General features: G+C 47.3%; 1 protein-coding gene across 16 annotated transcripts in view; it reads left to right on the top strand.

The window, feature by feature from the left end:
- Nucleotides 1-18,417, top strand: part of ACACB (acetyl-CoA carboxylase beta) — a 71,985-nt gene that overhangs the window by 25,422 nt on the left and 28,146 nt on the right. For all 16 annotated transcript variants that reach the window (XR_014518402.1, XR_014518403.1, XR_014518404.1 and 13 more), the window contains 15 exons: nucleotides 1,230-1,400; nucleotides 7,460-7,621; nucleotides 8,470-8,633; nucleotides 9,705-9,855; nucleotides 10,023-10,126; nucleotides 10,438-10,519; nucleotides 11,762-11,907; nucleotides 12,754-12,904; nucleotides 13,189-13,323; nucleotides 13,462-13,608; nucleotides 14,448-14,636; nucleotides 15,700-15,800; nucleotides 16,648-16,736; nucleotides 16,839-16,963; nucleotides 17,560-17,673. Coding sequence is in view for 7 of the 16 variants with exons in the window: in XM_083470895.1 (XP_083327021.1) it covers nucleotides 1,230-1,400; nucleotides 7,460-7,621; nucleotides 8,470-8,633; nucleotides 9,705-9,855; nucleotides 10,023-10,126; nucleotides 10,438-10,519; nucleotides 11,762-11,907; nucleotides 12,754-12,904; nucleotides 13,189-13,323; nucleotides 13,462-13,608; nucleotides 14,448-14,636; nucleotides 15,700-15,800; nucleotides 16,648-16,736; nucleotides 16,839-16,963; nucleotides 17,560-17,673 (2,031 nt within the window). In the remaining 9 variants the exon portion in view is untranslated. The remainder of the gene's footprint in view (nucleotides 1-1,229; nucleotides 1,401-7,459; nucleotides 7,622-8,469; nucleotides 8,634-9,704; nucleotides 9,856-10,022; nucleotides 10,127-10,437; nucleotides 10,520-11,761; nucleotides 11,908-12,753; nucleotides 12,905-13,188; nucleotides 13,324-13,461; nucleotides 13,609-14,447; nucleotides 14,637-15,699; nucleotides 15,801-16,647; nucleotides 16,737-16,838; nucleotides 16,964-17,559; nucleotides 17,674-18,417) is intronic.

Raw genomic sequence — 18,417 nt, 5'->3', positions numbered from 1 at the left:
TGGCTTGGGCCAATGTTCTGGTATGGTAAAAGGCAGCTTTCTCTATTATTTAAACTAGCCCTTTATCTGGGACCACAATAACTGGATTCTTATTCTACAGTAGCAGAGAGTGCCTGGTGCTTCTCAGGATTTTTTAGAAATAAAAGATGTTTTTTATAAAATGGATGGTGTAATTCATGAGTTTGGACCCATCATGCCAAAAACCAGGCAAAGTCACAGCAAACTCGCATTTTGGTCTGCCATTCTGATTCAAAATGGCACCTGGCGCCCAAGCGTTGACAGAGACCCCTGTCCCCATCTCCTTGTTTGCACGCACCAAAACAATAAGCAAACTGAACTGCAGCCACCATTCGCAAATCATGTTTTTCTGAGTTTTGCAATGCAGGTATACAGGCAACCCCTCATTTACATAGGTTCCATATGTGCGTGACTGTGCACGCATGGATTGGGCAGAGGCAGAACAAGGTGTTTGCAGGCTTTTTCAGTGGTGTTTCAGATATGTGCAATTTCACTGACACATGTGGTTCCTTAGAACGTAACCCCCGTGTAAATGGCCTATGTATATTGCCTATATTGGGGGAAAATGCACATAGAAAATAACAAAGAAAAAGTTGATGCATTAGGGGAACTTGCTTGGGAAATTGTGCAGAAATGACATAACAAAAATTTATATACTGGGTGGAATGTGCACTAAAATGCATATATATATTTTGTGGTGACTTCCCTTTCCCACAGGCCCACATCCCTGTTTTTCATTTTATTATTTATTTCCCTTGATAGACTGCCTCTTCTCCAAAGACCTCCTCATGGTTCCCTTTGGCCCTCTTCCTCCTCCCCCTCCTTCCTTCACACTCACAACCACCCTGTGCTGTAGATCAGGCTGAGACCAGGGTCACCCATAGTACTTTGGGGGTGAGTGTGGATTTGAACCTGTGTCTCCTAGTCCCTGCCCCAACACTCCGACTGCAGCACCACACTGGTCCTTGTCCCGTGTTCAAATCTCACCTTCACCGCAAACAATTTTGTTTCTTTACTTGCTGAATATATTCCTTATTCTTCAAAATTCAGTTCTCCAAAGCAGCCAATATATCAGAATGCAAGAAAAATTAAAGTCAAAGTTTCAGATAATGTAGAAGTGTGCACTTCTCTGAATGAATTGTTCCTGTCACTCTCCCAAGGCATTGTGTGTTTTATGGAGGCTTATTTTGCATGGCTGCTTTTCTCCACAGTGCGCTGTACGACTTGCCAAAATAGTGGGATACGTGAGCGCGGGAACGGTGGAATACCTCTACAGTGAAGATGGCAGCTTCCACTTCCTGGAGCTGAATCCGCGCCTGCAGGTGGAACACCCTTGCACCGAGATGATTGCTGATGTTAACTTGCCTGCTGCCCAGCTTCAGGTAATTCAGATACTACTAAATGGGGTTTTTGTCCCGTGGCCCTCCCCAGCCAGCATGGCCAGTGGTCAGGAATGATGGGTGTTGTAGTTCCAGCAACATCTGGAGGACCACAGGGGACCCATCCCTGTTCTCTAGGACTAATGGGAAGCAGGATCTTTGCAGGGACCTAGAAATTTCTACGCCTGGTGTTGTTCTCATACCACCAAAAGTCAGTCTCTTTAAGGTCTTTTTCATTGTAGTAATTTATTTATTGCATTTTTATCCCATCTTTTCCTCCATGGTGCTCCAGGGTGCCATATGTTCTCCCTCTTCACGTTTATTCCCCCAAACAACCCTCCTTTACCTATCCAGTGAAGTAGGTGAGGCAGAGAGGCAGTGATTCAGTGACTGGCACAAGGTCACACCTTGGTCATGGGCACAAGGTCATGGGCAAGGAGGAATTTGAACCCTGATATCCCAGGACCTCATCCAGCACGCCAGCCACACTGGCTCTCCAGTTGCAGTAAAGAATGTAGGAAGAGCCCTGCTGGATCCGGCCAAGCACCCATCTAATCCAGCAACCTCCTTCCCACAGTGGCTGGCCAGGTGCCTGCATTTAGCTCTTCTCCATAAGAATGTAGCAGAGAAAATAACCGGAGACTGAAGTGAGCTTGCAGACCCTGGTTAAGAGGGGAACCTGATTAGTGCTAAACATGATTAAGACTTGGTGCACATGTACTCTTCAACTGTGGAGTGTGCTTGCACACGAAAGCTCATACCAAGAACTAACTTAGTTGGTCTTTAAGGTGCTACTGGAAGGAATTTTTTTGTTTTTTCTTCAACTGTGGATGAGCGTATGGGAGCCTGTAAGAGAGAGAAAAAAGGAGTATGGGATTTTTACAAGCCGCTCCTAATCTCTTAGCTGTGGTTGAGACTATGGGTTCATCCACACTCCCACTTGCTTTCTAGGCACAGGTCCGAGCAGTTACCCCCTTTCCCTGCTCCTTTCCCATGGAAAACCCATTCTTTAGTGCTAAATTAGAGCAAACATCAATCTGGAGAAAACCCGAATTTCACTTTGCTCTGATTGAGCACCAAAAAGCAGTTTTCTCTGGGGGGAAGCAGAGGGAAAAGAGGAAATGTGAATAAGCCTTTAAGGGTTATCTGCATTCACTTGGCAGTTTATTTCATTTTCCTGTTGTTTCCCTAATTGTTAAGTTCTGGTTTATATTTGAGCTTTCACGTGATGTAAAAGACACTTCCTGAAATATAGTGGAATATAGCACAAGTTTAGCACTTGTTTCCATGTTATTTGCAAACAGATTTATTTTCTGGAAGCAAATATCATGGAAATGAGTGCTAAATGTACACCATATTACCAGAAGTAGTTTTATGTTATCTGAAAACTCAAATAGAATGCAGAAATTAACAGTCAGGGAAATGTCAAGAAAACAGAATAAACTGCCATGGAATGCAGCCAATATCTTGCCATGTGTTGTGATGCAAAGAAGATAACTGCATCCCATGAAATAAAATGTTTGTAAAAGCATCTGGAAAGGACCCTGAAAGGTCTGTTACGGAAAAATCTGGGTGCGGGGTTACTCTGCCACCCAGCTCATCGGACTAAGTCCGTGGGTCCCTGCGGAAGAAAAATGAGCTCAGCCGGACGCAGGAGCAAACTGCAGAAGATCCAAGTTTATTGCGCAACAGGTTCAAGGCGAGATTGAACCCCGAGAAAGGGGTGACATGTGTCAGTGTTTGTAGAAAAGCAAAAAAAAAAAAAAAGAAGGAAAGGGTTCTGACCTCCCTTTATCTTCTCAGTCTCCTTGTCGGCACAAAAAGAGTCCACGGGAATATCCTTGCAGAGTTTTATTAAAAGTCTTTGTGCAAAACACGACTGAATACCACGACTGAAACACACCAGCACCAACCAACCCAAACACCAGCCAACACCCAAACCAACAGTTCTCACCTATATATACAGCCTGCTGCAAGCCGCTGAGTCATGCTGACCCAGCTTTATTTACATTAAAGAAACAGCAGCCATTTTAGCCGTGACACCCCTTCTGTTTCTTAAATGCGAAAAACCCCAACAGAAACAATACATTACAACAATACAACAATACATTATATACATAAACCCAGTTTTGTCATCAATTCATTATGGCATGTTGCTGGCAAAGGCTTGGTAAACAAATCAGCAATATTATCTTGTGATTGACAATACTCCAGTTTGATTACCCCATTCTGTACACAATCTCTCACATTCACATGACGGATAGCAATATGTTTTGATGCGGATTTCATTATTTCCGAGCCCGCTAATGCAATGCACGATTGGCTATCTTCATACACTTGGATAGGCAAATCTACTATACAATCTAGATCTTTTAGTATCTGTATAAACCACATGATTTCATTTCTTCTTTCATGGCTTGTTCCCACAAAGCACGTTCCCCAGGGGGTAAGTCTAAGACTTCATTATAACTTTGTGGTTCCACACAACTCACATTGCATATTCTCACTCCTCCTAGGGTCAAACGCTGAGGAGGTACACCCTTGTTTGAACGCTGGGAGCGCCTAGGCACAACTACTTCTTCTTCCCCCCTTATCTCTGGCTCTTCTTCCTCTTCCTCTAGAGAAGTATTATCTATTGCCATGTCTTTTGGGGAAATCTGTGCCTCCTCCTCATTCTGCTCCTGTGTTGCCAATGGCTGAGAAGAAGCCTCTTCTCTTACTTGCAGGGGCAGTAGGCAATCAGGGTTGGCATGGATCGCAGTCCATCTGTCCTGGTCAGCGAAGTCTGCACTTCGTGACAGAACCACGCGTCCTGGGCGTAAATTGAAACGCCACCCTTTGCCATAGGACTGATATCCCACAAACCGCAGTTTCTGCGCTCTAGCGCCCCCTTTCTGACGCTGAGCTTTGGGAATGTTTACATGTGCCCAAGAACCCCAATTATGGAGCATTGTCCACTCTGGTTCTTTACCAAACAACACACGATATGGAATATCTTTTATAGAGCTAGACCAGGTTCTATTAATCAAAAAGTTCGCGGTCAGAAAAGCCTCGCCCCACAGCCTATGGTTGTGGCCCAATCCTGCATCCACTAGCAGGCTGTATCACAGCCCCACGTCTTTCACACAGACCATTTTCAGCAGGGCTATAAGGGTTAGTCAAACGGTGAGTGATCCCCTTACGTCGCAACCATGCCCCAAATTGTTTGTTCAGAAATTCTCCGCCCCTATCTGTTTGCAGCTGCACAACAGGGCGAGCGAAGAGCTTTTCAGCTTGGGCAACCCATTCTCTGAATGTGGGGAAACACTCAGATTTCTGCTTTAACAAAAACAGCCAACTAAAACGTGATTTGTCATCTATTACCAGAAAAGCATATCTGGAGCCCCCTTCAGTCTTCTGTGGAAAGGGGCCTATCACGTCACAATGGACAAGTTCTAAAACCTCTTTAGATACTCTGTCACTTTTAGAAGCCACAGGCTTCCTCTTAGATTTGGCCATTTTACATACATTGCAATCTAGGAAACAGTTACAGCTATTTACTTTTAGGTTCTTGCAAACCTTTTGCATCTCTGAAAGCACACGGAAATTGGCGTGACCCAGTTTTCTGTGCAGTTGATGTACACACCCCTTATGAACTGGCAAATTATCCTGAACCACCTGGGCTGCTTTAACAGGCTTGTCCTGCATTACATATAACCCATTTTCCAACTTTGCATGGCCACATACCTGAGTTCCATTCTTTATCAGACAGCCATCTTGCGTGAACTTAACACTATACCCTGCATTAATCAAACAGCTTACAGACAGTAAACAATAGTCCAAACTGCTGACAAACAGAGTCTCTGGTAGAGTAGTGTTCAAGCACTGCAGGAAACATGTTCCCTGGCCATCAATCTTGCTTCTACAACCATCAGCAAGATAAATTGAGTCTTTTCCATCAGCTGGCTTCTCCAGGGTCTTAAAGTCCCCCCGACGGTTGCAGATAATCCTGCTGCTGCCAGAGTCCAGCAACCATGTTCCTCGAGGTATCTTTCTCTCCTCTCGAGAAAACGCAGACACAAACTGAGCAGAACGCGTGTTCTTCTTCCCTGAAGAGAACCCCTTCTGCTTACATTTCTGTGTCGATTGCTGTCTCTGCTCCACATCGTCTCCTGGAAGTCTTGCCCTGCATTGACGTTGGAGATGCCCGGGTTGGTTGCATCTATAGCACCTCCTCACCGCCATGGCCAAGTCCAAACCCTGGCGTTGCTCCATTGGCAGATTCTGCTGCTGGCCCCCTTGGCTGTAACTCCTCCGCTCTTGGAGTTCAGCCTGTCTATCTGACCTTCTTTCTGCTTCTTCGGTCAATCTTCCAACCACATACTCAAGGGTCAGATCTCGGGGACGCATACTCTCCATGCTGTTAATCACAGGCAACCAGCTTTCAGGCAAACTTGAAAGGATAATGTAGGTTTGGTCAGTCTCATCATAACGCTTACCTCTCTGTTGTAGTTGAAGAAACAGAGATTTCAGCGTTTGAAGATGAGTTGCCAAACTCTCACCTTCCTTCATAACAGTCCTGAACAGCCTTCTGGTCAGAGAAATTATAGTTCCAGCAGTTTCTCTGACATGCATTGCCCTTAATAAATTCCAGCACTCAAACGCTGTGCTGGCATTTGCTACATGCAATAACTGAGAGTTGCTCAAACACAGCATAATTTGGGCACGGGCCCTTTCATCTAGCCGTTTTTTCTCAGCAGAGTCAGTTCTCAAAACCTCAGTTTCAACACAGTCCCATAGCCCATCTCTCCTTAACAACTGCTGCATTTTAATTGACCAACTCAGCCAGTTGCTCTCTGAGAGAAGTTCAAAAGGGATGCCTCCCCCAATATTTACAACTTGGGAAGACTGGAAATCTGCCATCTCTGCTGGTGCTTGCTGAGCCCCTTCTGTGGGGCCTCCAACAATCTCTCCTGACTCTCTCTTTAGAGTCCAACTAGATGGTCCTGGCTGGCACTCACCGGCTTCTAGCTGCTGCCTCTGTTGACCCTCAGGTCCCGCCTGGCTCTGCAACTGGTGTAGCCGCTCTGTGAGTCACCTACTGTAGTCCTCTAGCAGTTCAAACTGTTCCAGTAGCCGACGCTGAGTGCTTTCTTGATCCTCAGATCCTAGCCGCTCCAGCGTCGCTGCAGACAGTTACAGCTTGCCACCAACTGCTCCAACGCACAGCCACTGTCTCTGTACACCACCAGGACTCACCAGCTCCTTACTGAAATGCTGTTAGTCGTTTTGCACTCTGCACATGCTCAGAAACACTGGGCCCATAACCTGTCAGTGTTTGTAGAAAAGCAAAAAAAAAAAAAAAAAGAAAAAGAAGGAAAGGGTTCTGACCTCCCTTTATCTTCTCAGTCTCCTTGTCGGCACAAAAAGAGTCCACGGGAATATCCTTGCAGAGTTTTATTAAAAGTCTTTGTGCAAAACACGACTGAATACCACGACTGAAACACACCAGCACCAACCAACCCAAACACCAGCCAACACCCAAACCAACAGTTCTCACCTATATATACAGCCTGCTGCAAGCCGCTGAGTCATGCTGACCCAGCTTTATTTACATTAAAGAAACAGCGGCCATTTTAGCCGTTAACTTTTGAAATTTCCCTCCATGTCCCAGAATACAGTGCAAAATACATCCCAGTTACATCACGAATACATTAAGGAAAGGTTGGGTTACACAGATTACATCATGAATACATTAAGGAGAGGTTGGGTTACACTGGATTAACATATGGAGGAGGGAGGGGGGAATATGCAGAGCTGGAGATATGCGCAGATAAGCACATCCTGAGAAGACAATGGTCCATGTACGCATAGTCTGTCACCTGGCATTGCCCGAGGAAAGGTTTGGCAGAGTGATTTTGACAGGATTACTTGAGAGATTATGGAGGACAGGGGAGGGGTGATGGAGTCCTAGAGAAATTGAGCAAATATATTGTAGTGAAGAAGACATGCCCCCCCCCTTCCGTAACAGGTCCAAGGAATTCTGTTTCCTTTTGCCCCTTCTTTTCTCTTCCTCCTCTCAGATTGCCATGGGTGTGCCTTTGCACAGACTGAAGGACATCCGAGCCCTCTATGGAGAACCCCCCTGGGGGGATTCTCCCATTGCCTTTGAGGGCCCCAGCAATGTGCCCGTCCCCAGGGGCCACGTGATTGCAGCACGGATCACCAGTGAAAATCCTGATGAGGTCAGTCATGGAGACTCAAACTGTCCTTACCTGTAAGGAGAGGGAGAGGGGATGCTGAGAGAGCTTGGGTCCACATTGCAAGCGTGTGGGATGTGAATCCTTTTATCAAGCAGTGTCAAACTTCTGTGCAACAGGAGTTCACAAATTGCCTATTGTTTATTTATTTAATTTTTTTGGACCCCAGCTTTCCACCTAAGGTTCTGTTATGCTGCTTACAATCTAAAAATGAAATAAAAGCACAATCCAGCAACCATTAAATATGAACATATAACAATGAAGTTTATTATTACGGTAAATATTATTATTCAAGATGAAGCAGCAAGGACTAGCAGCCGCAATAAAACACAATTAAGTCCAGGATTGCTTGGAGAAGATCTTGCAGGAACTCAGATGACCCTGCAAGAGCGCCCCCCCCCCTTAATGAGGGCACTGCCTGGGCCTTGCCCCTTCAAGCAAGATGGGGAGCATCAAAGTGGACACAAAAAGAGCTTTTAAGCTTCCCACCTTGCTTGGATTTAACATGTGGAATTTCAATCATGTTCTACCACGTACGGTTGAAATAATTCAAGTTAAGAGTGCCTATGATACAATCACACTGTAGTAAAGACCTGGGGACATGTAGTAAAGACCTGGAGCTTTAGCCCACATCCGGTTTTTCTTAGTACCGGTCAGGTAACACCATCTATGCTTTTCAGTGACTCTGCTGTCTCATGTTTACCATTTTTGTGGCAAGCTGCCTTTTGAGACCTCACTTAAAAGTCGGCGGGGAAATAAGGCAAAAGTGTAAACGCATGTTCTCCCCCCCCCCCACTTTCCTGCTCCCCATGTGTCTCTTTTGCACCTTGCAGGGCTTCAAGCCAAGCTCTGGCACCGTGCAGGAGCTGAATTTCCGCAGCAACAAGAATGTCTGGGGGTACTTCAGTGTGGCAGCCACTGGCGGCTTGCATGAATTTGCTGACTCTCAGTTTGGACACTGTTTCTCCTGGGGAGAGAACCGAGAGGAAGCCATCTCGTGAGTATTTCACTGCCATCAACCTTAGTGGCCTTAAGGAGTTGGGAGCAGGTTACCTGCGAGATCACCTTGCCCTGCATATGCTCACTTGCCTGCTTTGAGCTTCAGAATGGGCAGCCTTGGAGGTGCCACATAACATTTGTTCCACATTGTGGCCGCACCACACTTTGGAACTCCCTGCCTATAGATACCACTGTGAATCTATGCAGTGAATAGATATTCACTGTATTCTTTTTCACACCTGCGATAACCACTTTTGTTTAGGCAAGCCTGCCCAGATACATTGAATGTTGGCATGTTGTTTTAATCTGATTTTAGCTTATCACTGAGGTTAATTATTATTTGAATGTTTTAAATAGCCAGTGGCGTAGCGTGGGGGGTGCAGGGGGGGCCGGCCACACCAGGCGCAACATCTGGGGGTTAGGGGGCGCAAATCCATGGGTTAGGGGGCGCAAATTACCAGCCTTGCCCCGGGTGCTGACAACCCACGCTACGCCACTGTAAATAGCTGTTTTTAACTGTTGCTGAACTACAACTCCCATCACCCCTGGCCTTTGGCCATGCTTGCTTGGGCTGATGGGAGTTGTAGTTCAGCAACATCTGGAGGGCCAAAGCTACCCCACCCCTGCAGTAAGTTAAAACAAGAGCCATGATGTTGGGCTGTGAGCTTTCCCCCTCAAATGGCAGTCACCAAAGTGTAGCTTGAGGATAAGGAATGTGATGGTAAACTTTTTAGATGATCAGACTGCAATCCTATCCACATCTGTTTGGGAGTAACCCCAACTGAGTGAATGCAAAGAGTTGCCCTGCAGATGTTATTAGGGAGAGGAGAGAAGGAGATGCAAGACTGCCTCTTTTCATACCAGCATTTCCAGTATCATCTACTGTAATTCCAGGCTGTGATTGGATGATACTTCAGAAAGGGCCTTGCTTCACCCCCTGATAAATCAAATTTCCAGCTTTCTTTTTGAGAAAAGCAAATTTATTGTTGTATGCAGAGTCTAGATAAAAAATAAAAATAAAATCTCCTGAGGCAGATCTGTACCTTAATAAGAAGGGTTATCTTCTCAGAAACTTAGTAGTAGCTCTGAAGGAGCTGTCCATCCGTGGGGACTTCAGGACAACAGTCGAGTACCTGGTCAAGCTGCTGGAAACAGAGAGTTTCCAGGCCAACGAGACTGACACCAGCTGGCTAGATCACCTGATTGCAGAGAAAGTGCAGGTGAGCCGAGCTCCGGGTGCCAGTCATTTATACCATGCTTCTGAATATATACTGCATATTTTTATTAACCTTTTGGGATTCAAAGATGTGAGCACCTTGGTCTGAATTCTTTCTTCTTATGAAGAAGTTGTCTGTCTATCAGTCTGCCTACATTATTTTCCCTTCAGGCAGAGAAGCCAGACACTATTCTGGGCGTGGTCTGTGGTGCTCTCAACGTGGCGGATGCTCTGTTCAGGACCTCTATGGATGACTTCCTGCATTCGCTTGAAAGGTAAAGCGCCACCTCCAGGAGTGTTGGGGTGTTACACCACTCAGCCACATTTGAGAAACTCTTCCTACTCACCTGGGCTTTGGTGCTGACTTGCAGTCGCAAATTATGTTGCAGGGAGTGGCAGCATAGCTAAAGAGCAGCTGTCCGAGCATAGCAGCAAAGTATGTGTGTGTGGAATGCTTAGAGTAATCTAAAGGTGCTCTGCAGATCTGTCTTCAGAAGATTGTTCTGAAGAGTAACTGAAGGGCGGTGGAGAGGGGAGGAAGAGGATTGTAGGGCAATTCTTGTGCTAAGATGGGATTGTCTTCCAGGGGCCAAGTCCTACCAGCAGCCTCACTTTTGAACATTGTTGACGTTGAGCTTATTTACGAAGGCATGAAATACTCACTCAAGGTAATGCTTGCGACAGGTTGATCCAAAGGGGAAGGCTCAGAGAGCCAGTTGATTGTCCCAGGCTCAGTCCGCAAAGACTACTCCAGTTAGGCTGGGGAAAGACTCCTGTCTGAAGCCCTGGAGAGCCCCTGCCAGCCAGTGCAGGCAACACTGGGCTACATGGACTTGACACAAGGCGGCTTCCCACCGGGAGTCTTGGTATGCAGGGTGCGGTTTGGGAACTTGATTGGAGAGCAGACTGTACCTGTTGCTTAGGGAGTAAGAAGATAATGAAGTTATTCATCATGGGACATACCGTATTTTTCATCCCATAGGACGCTCCGTCCCATAGGACGCACCTAGTTTTTTTGGGGGGGAAATAAAGGGAAAAAAATTTCCTTTATTTCCCCCCCAAAACCAGGTCAGGGAAACCAAACCAGGTCGGGGAACAGCGGTATGGCGGCGCTCCCCCTCCCCGCTGTCCCCCGAGCTTGTGGGGCTGGCCGATGTCTGCCCGAAGTGCGGGGCGCTCTGCTTCAGCGCGCCCCGCGCTCTGTGCAGCAGGCTGCTATCCGCAGCCTAGGGAGCCCTGCGGGAACTCTGGCGGGCTCTCCAGGCTTGCTGATAGCTTCCTGAAGCCTGGAGAGTGAGAGGGGTCAGTGCTCACCTACCCCTCTCGCTCTCCAAGCTTCAGCGAAAGCCTGTATTCGTCCCATAGGACGCACACAGATTTCCCCTTCATTTTTGGAGGGGAAAAAGTGCGTCCTATAGGGCGAAAAATACGGTAAATACAGGTGCCACTACCTGAACATAATCAGTCCTCAGGAAATGGTTTGTCATAAGAGTGTTTGTGTAACAAGTCAACATTTTGTATTGATTCCTATGAGGAAATGTATAATGCTTTTCTGACCACGCAATTTTGTCCCCAAAATGACGAAAAGACCCAGGAAACCCCTCTGAAACCTTGCAAAAAGCAAACAAGGAAGGGAAAAGTGCTCTTATTTGCCCCATCTCTCCCCCTTCCCCCCCACCATGGTTTCGGCAGAACAGCTGCTGCAGGCCAGCCAAACATGAAAAGCAAGGCTTCCTTGAGGCAGCTGATCTACAGGCAGGTCTGGCTGTTTGAATATCTGGATCTGCAGTGTGTATTGTGAGGTTGGAAGTGGGCAGGGTGATAGATAGGGTAACTTGGGGGTTTCCTTCCCACTCTGAGGGGAAGATGGGTAAAAAGGCTCCCGTTTTCCTTTTCTGGCGCTTGGGCAGGTTGCTCGCCAGTCGCTCTCTACCTACGTGATCATAATGAACAACACCCACATAGAGATCGACGTCCACAGGCTGAATGACGGGGGGCTCCTGCTCTCCTACGATGGCAACAGTTATACCACGTACATGAAGGAAGAAACAGACCGGTAAGTGGATTTCTGAGTTGCTGCTTCTTGCTCTTTTTGGAATCCGTTTGCTCACAATTAGGTCGCAGTTGCCTGTGATGGCATGGCTAGCAGCTTAGGCTGGGAGCTGTAGGCCAGGGCTGTGCATTTCACTTTGGCTGTCAGGTCCTGCATTCAATTCCCAGACCAGATAAGACAAGCCTTTAGAAGAGGGAGGAAAGATTAGCATAAAAGCAATAACAGCTCACATAGAAAAAGGGGGGAACTCTAAAGAAAAGCATAACAACTAGAGCTGCAGTGTTAAAGTTATAAGTAGCTAGATTAATCAACTAAATGGTGCCTCAATTAATTGGGCCACAGATTTTAATTTTTTTACATGTGCAAATACTATTTTTAATACAACTATTTATTAAAACTGCTTATATGGTTGGCAGGTGGCAGTGATCTGTTTTAATCTGGTGTTTTTGTCATAGCATAAATCTGAAGCAAAAAAAGCATGAGAGTTGGAAGGTACCCCCAGGGGTCATCTAGCCCAACCCCCACAATGCAGGAATCACACCTAAAGAATCACTCACAGGTGGCCATCCAACCTCTGTTTCAAAACCTCCAAGGAAGGGAGAATCCGCCACCTTCTGAGGTTGGGAGTTCCACATCCTGTGCTTGAGAACAATTCTGTACATTCATTGGCAAATTAATCCCCCCCCCATTAAATTAGTTTAAATATTTTAAATGAATATATAACTTAAGATTTCTTGGACACAGCAACTGATGGAAAGACGCAATGGTAAAGGGACACCCTTCTCTCTGCAATGGGTAGCAGTTAACACCCTAAAAGTTAACCCCCCCCCCGTCTCTTTTCGGCTCCAGATACCGCATCACCATTGGCAATAAAACCTGCGACTTTGAAAAGGAGAACGACCCAACCTTGCTCCGTTCTCCCTCTGCTGGGAAGCTCCTGCAGTACACGGTGGATGACGGGGGACACGTCTGTGTGGGCCACAGCTATGCGGAAATCGAGGTAGCCCTGGCCTTTGGCTGGCTGGGAAGCATTTCTGAGAATGCTCTGGAGCTGCCTTCACAGCCACCGCATGGCAGGGGCAAACGGGAGCGTATTGGGCGCAATGAACTTTCAGCTGCAGAGTGGGTGGGGATGAGTGGATCATTTCTGGGGTGCCCCCTTTCCCTGGATGCCCCAAGCGCACACTTATTTTGCTTAAGGGCTGATCCAGCCCTGCGTGAATCCAGCTTTCATCCGAGGCCTGTCAGCAAGGGTGAGGAAGCCTCCTGTCACTCTCCAAACAGGTGATGAAGATGGTGGTGACCTTGGCGGTGGAGGAATCGGGCCTCATCCATTACGTGAAGCGGCCAGGTACATTGCTGGAGACGGGCTGCGTTGTGGCAAGGCTTGAGCTGGACAACCCCACCAAAGTCCACCTGGTAAGTGAGCCGAGGCTGATTGGGAAAGGAAGGTGTGTCTGGCTGGGCTCTGCTCCGCCTCTGGATTCTAAAAGGATTTTCTCTGCTTTCTTCCTTCTTGTGCTGCCCTCCCCAATGTCTCCCCATCCCCACCTCCAGGCCCAGTTGTACACCGGGGGGCTGCCCACTCAACAGCCCCTGCCCATCCTCGGTGAGAAATTGCACCAGGTCTTCCACAACGTGCTGGAGAGCCTGATGAACGTCATGAATGGATATTGTTTGCCAGAGCCGTATTTCAGCACCAAAGTAAGGGGGTGGTGGTCTCCTTGTGTGCAAAGACCCTAGCTGGTTTTGCATGTGTGAGCTTTTGTAATATGATTTTTATTAAGATTAATCTAAAACAATACAAACAACAGATCTATCAGTCAAAGTCCTGCACAGAAAGCAAGGAGGTTGTGGGTTGCCCTAGAGGCCAACAAAGTCCCACAGGGACAGGAAGCCTTCTTCTAATCTCCTTCCTGCTGGGAGGAGCTAGGGGCTGGCAGGGCCGAGCCACGTCAGAGGCTGTGGTGCTAATGCGGAATAGGGCTCAACAGTTCCTGGCAGGAACAAGCCAGGGCTCTTCCACAAGCAAAGCAAGCGGGGCCTCTTCCTTGTGCTTGGGAGGCAAAGCTGGCTTTCATGGCGCCAGACAGTTTTCTCAGATGTGCAGAACTTCTCTTAATACAGTCATACCTCGGGATAAATACGCTTCAGGTTGAGCGCTTTCGGGTTGTGCTCCGTGGCGACCCGGAAGTAACGGAGTGCGTTACTTCCGGGTTTCACCGCTCGTGCATGCATAGACGGTCAAAATGACGTCACTCGCAGGCGTGGAAGCGGCGAAACGCGACCCGTGCACGCACAGACGCACTGTCGCGTCTTACATTCTGTTCAGGATGCGAACGGGGCTCTGGAACGGATCCCGTTCGCATCCCGAGGTACCACTGTACTTCCCTTGGGTTCCTTGGCAGTCCCCATACCAATAGAGCCCCTCAGCACAAACTGCCGATGCCCCTGAACTTGCCTTTTCCCAAACTGAATCTGTGTCTTATTTGGGAGGTCCTTGTGTCACTGATAATTTACTCCTTTTTGATGTTGTTGTTCAGCTCAAAGAATGGGTCTTCAAGCTGATGAAGACCCTCCGAGACCCCTCTCTTCCTCTCCTGGAGCTGCAGGAGATCATGACAAGCATTTCGGGCCGCATCCCGCCATCTGTGGAGAAGTCAATCCGGAAAGTGATGGCCCAGTATGCCAGCAACATCACCTCAGTGCTGTGCCAGTTCCCCAGCCAGCAAGTGAGGCCTGCAGTGGGGGGAGGGCAGGTGATGCCAGGAGGACTGGGGGTGGGCTGCCTTCAAAGAAATGCTGGGGAGGCCCAGGGGGGATCCTGAGAGAACTGGGGGTGTTTTTGAGCTTTGTGCAGAGTTTCCCCTCCCCTCCTCCTCCCTAGGCCTGTGTAACTGAAGTTACTGCTCTTCTCCAGTTGGCATGCAGGGGTCCTCCAGATTGTGATGTGTTAATATGCGACAGCAAACGGCTCTAATGCAACCCTGGGCTGCATCCACAGAAGTCTAGTGTCCAGCTCAAGTCATTGTACAGCTCTATTCTGCCTTTGTCAGGCCCCACCTGGAATCTTTGTCCAGTTCTGGGCGTCACAATTTAAGACGGTTATGGACAACCTGGAAGGTGTGCAGAGGAGGGCGACCAAGATGATCAAGGGTCTGGAAACCCAGCCTGATGAGGAACGGTTGAAGGAGTTGGGGATGTTTAGCCTGGGAAAGAGGAGACTGAGAGGGGACTTGGCCTTACTCTCAGTGTAGGAGGGCGCTCATACAGAGGATAGAGTGAGCTTGATTTCTGCTGCTCTAGAGGGCAGGACATGAGCCAATGGATTGAACTTTCTGATGGTAAGAGCTGTTCAGTAGTGGAGTGGACTCCCCCAGAAGGCTCTCCTTCACTGGAGGTTGTTAAACAGAGGTTGGATGGCCATGTGTTGGGGATTATTTTGCTGTGATTCCTGCATTGTTGGGAGTTGGACTGGATGACCCTTGAGCTTCCTTCCAGTCCTACAGTTCTTTGATTCTGTGAACATCCTCTGCTGCTCTGGAGAAAGAAGCATGGGCACAGAACTGAAAGTGCAGAAACAGGCAGCTCCCAAGTCATCTCCTCTAGTTTTTGTCCTTGCCCTCTCTTTCATTCCTCTAAAAGACATGCTAGGGTCCATAAACAGCTTTAGGGTCCTGCTTGCAGATGTCGTACAGGCGTCTGCTTGGCCCCTGTGAGAACAGGAGGCTGGACTAGATGGGCCACTGGCTGGATCCAGCAGCCGGGCTCTTCTGATGTTCTTTTGCCTCCCAGATTGCCAGCATTCTGGACAGCCATGCAGCCACCCTGCAGCGGAAAGCTGACCGGGAGGTCTTCTTCCTGAACACCCAGAGCATCGTGCAGCTAGTTCAGAGGCAAGTTCAGGGGATGGGCACCCGGCCTTTCTCTTCACTTACATGCAGCATACATTCCCTACACCCAATGTGTGTGCTGGGTGTATAGTTTTTTTCTGCTTTCCTATCTGGGGCTGATTTGAGTTGTAGTCAAAAACATCTAGACAGCACCAGGTTGAGGAAGGCTGGTTTAATGAATATGCTGTGGCCTTGCCTAGAAGAAGGAGAGTTGCAGCAAACAGCCCATTGGGGCCTTTTCCTACATTATATATTTGAAAGTTGTTTCTTTCTTTAAGATTTAATAACTAAATTTTACATGGTGGCTCCTCAGTTCAAGAATCGGATTTTCTTTTACATTGGGATACAGTTGGATACCATTTTGAATCAAGATTTGGTTTCTTAGAATTCCAGAGCAACACAGGGGACAAGGCTGTTAGTGATGGATATATATATATATAGAGAGAGAGGTTTTAAATCTCCAGTTCAACTTGCTCTGACCTGATACACAAATTATGTGCTTCCTTTTTTTAAAAAAAGTAAAACCTTCATACTTTTTCATCTACTCTATTCGAACAGCTGTGCTTCACAATTAAATTCCTCAAGCTAGCGACATGATATTTTTAGCTGAGAGTTGAAAGTACTTTACAAGAGGTGGCGTTGCTCATCCTACCAATGCCTGTTGTAAAGAGGCTGAGCAGGTTTTTCTCTTGCATTAGAAACCTGCAAAGCCTATTTAACCAAAATCAGTGGGACAAAGCTATGTAGGTGCCCACCACGAGAAGCAAAGCCCCTCTGAACCCACCTTCAGCTCTCCAAAAGCTCTTGTCAACCCCAGCAAGAGAGGAATACACCTGTTCCCCTCGTTTAGGTATCGCAGTGGCATCCGAGGCCACATGAAATCAGTCGTGTTGGATCTCCTAAGGTGTTATTTGCAGGTGGAGACCCAGTTCCAGCAAGGTAGGCTCAACAACAGGTATGCCGCTCTTCGGTCATCACGGGAGTGAAAGAGGGAGACCAGATCTGACAAGCATCCCTTTTTATTTTCCCTTTTTGTCTCAGCTCACTATGACAAATGTGTGATCCACCTACGCGAGCAATACATGCCCGACATGAGCCCGGTTCTGGAATGCATTTTCTCCCATGCGCAGGTGGCAAAGAAGAATCTCCTGGTGACGATGTTGATTGTGAGTAGCAGGAGGAAGCTAAGAGCCAGGAGTCCTTTCAGAACAAGGAAGGGGCTTCCTGGGGAGCCACAGATTTTTCTGTGTGTATCTGTGCAGCAGGTCTGTGGCCCTCGGGCCTGGCTGGACGGCAGCGTCCATCTTCCCTGGCCATCGGTCATTCTGACTGGGGCTGGTGGGAGTTGTTGTTTGGCCACCTCTGGAGCAGACCCCAGATTCACCATTCATTCAAAATTTTATTTGTATGATGCTTTTCCACAAAAATGAATCTTGCTCAAAGCAGCTTGCAACAAAGAAAACAGGAAGGCATTTAGAAATCAGCCACTGCAAGAGCAATTTCATTTCCCAATAGCATAACAGCAAATGTAACAGCATACAAAAGCACCAACATTTCAATACCAATATACTAAGATTACACTAACAACATTGTGCCTCTTGGCAATAGCAAAAATAGCAAGGGAGCTGCTGGAAACCCCTCTTCCGAGATGTTGTTCCCCCTTCTGCTTTCAGCTTCAGAAGCCAGGCTCCCTATCCGCTGCTGGTTCCTTTCTACATTGGTGCAGGAAGAGACAATACAGTCTGGCATTTTTTACCTCCAGGATCACCTTTGTGGCCGAGACCACACCCTGACCGATGAGCTGATGGCCATTCTGAATGAGCTGACTCAGCTTAGCAAAACAGAGCACTCCAAAGTGGCCTTGAGGGCCAGGCAGGTCAGTGGGACTCCCGTGTTCTTCCTTCATTCCTGGAACTGCAGGCATTTTGTGCCAAGGCTTTGTGTTGCTGCCTAAGGGGAGAAGGTTCCAAACGGCCCCATGTCAAGCTTTGCATGCCCTGGAGGAGGGTTTGGGTTTCTCAAGGAATCTGAGGAGACCTTCCAGAGCACATGGCATGAATGGGAAGAGTGTGGCTCTCTGGATGTTGTTGGGCACCAAGCAGCCAGCATGGCCAGTTGTCTCAGGATGATGGATGTTGTAGCTCAGGGACATCTGGAGGGCTACAGATGTTCCTTCTCCTTAGCATTGACTCTGTGTTTGACAGAAAGAGGATGATCCTGATATGTCCAGGTGGTAACTCTTCAGATTCCAGCAACAATGCATTTTGTAATATGGCCAACCTGATTCTGTTGGTTTTTTGTTCTGTTCTGTTTTGTTTTTTACAAATTTACTCAGCATTTTAAACTGTAATGCTTCTGCTTATTGTGATGTGTTGCTGTTGTGCTTTATTTCTGATGTTTTGTTTTCCTGCTGTATTCTATATTTTGCATTTATTATTTTTATGTTTAAGGTGTTGTCTGTGAATGACAACAAGATTAACAGTTTGATTTATACTTTGGGGTTAAAACAGATGGTGCTCTAGTATTTGTATGTGTCAGCATGGAAAGACCGTTTGAAAATGTCTGGTCTTTGAAATCTCAGAAGAGATAGGGGCACTTTCAGTGTCTTTCCCCACTAACT

The sequence above is a fragment of the Podarcis liolepis genome, assembly GCF_965112155.1.
Source record: "Podarcis liolepis genome assembly, chromosome: 13".
Lineage (NCBI taxonomy): Eukaryota > Metazoa > Chordata > Lepidosauria > Squamata > Lacertidae > Podarcis > Podarcis liolepis.
Note: the sequence above shows the minus strand (reverse complement) of the source record. Positions and strands in the feature narration are given on the sequence as shown.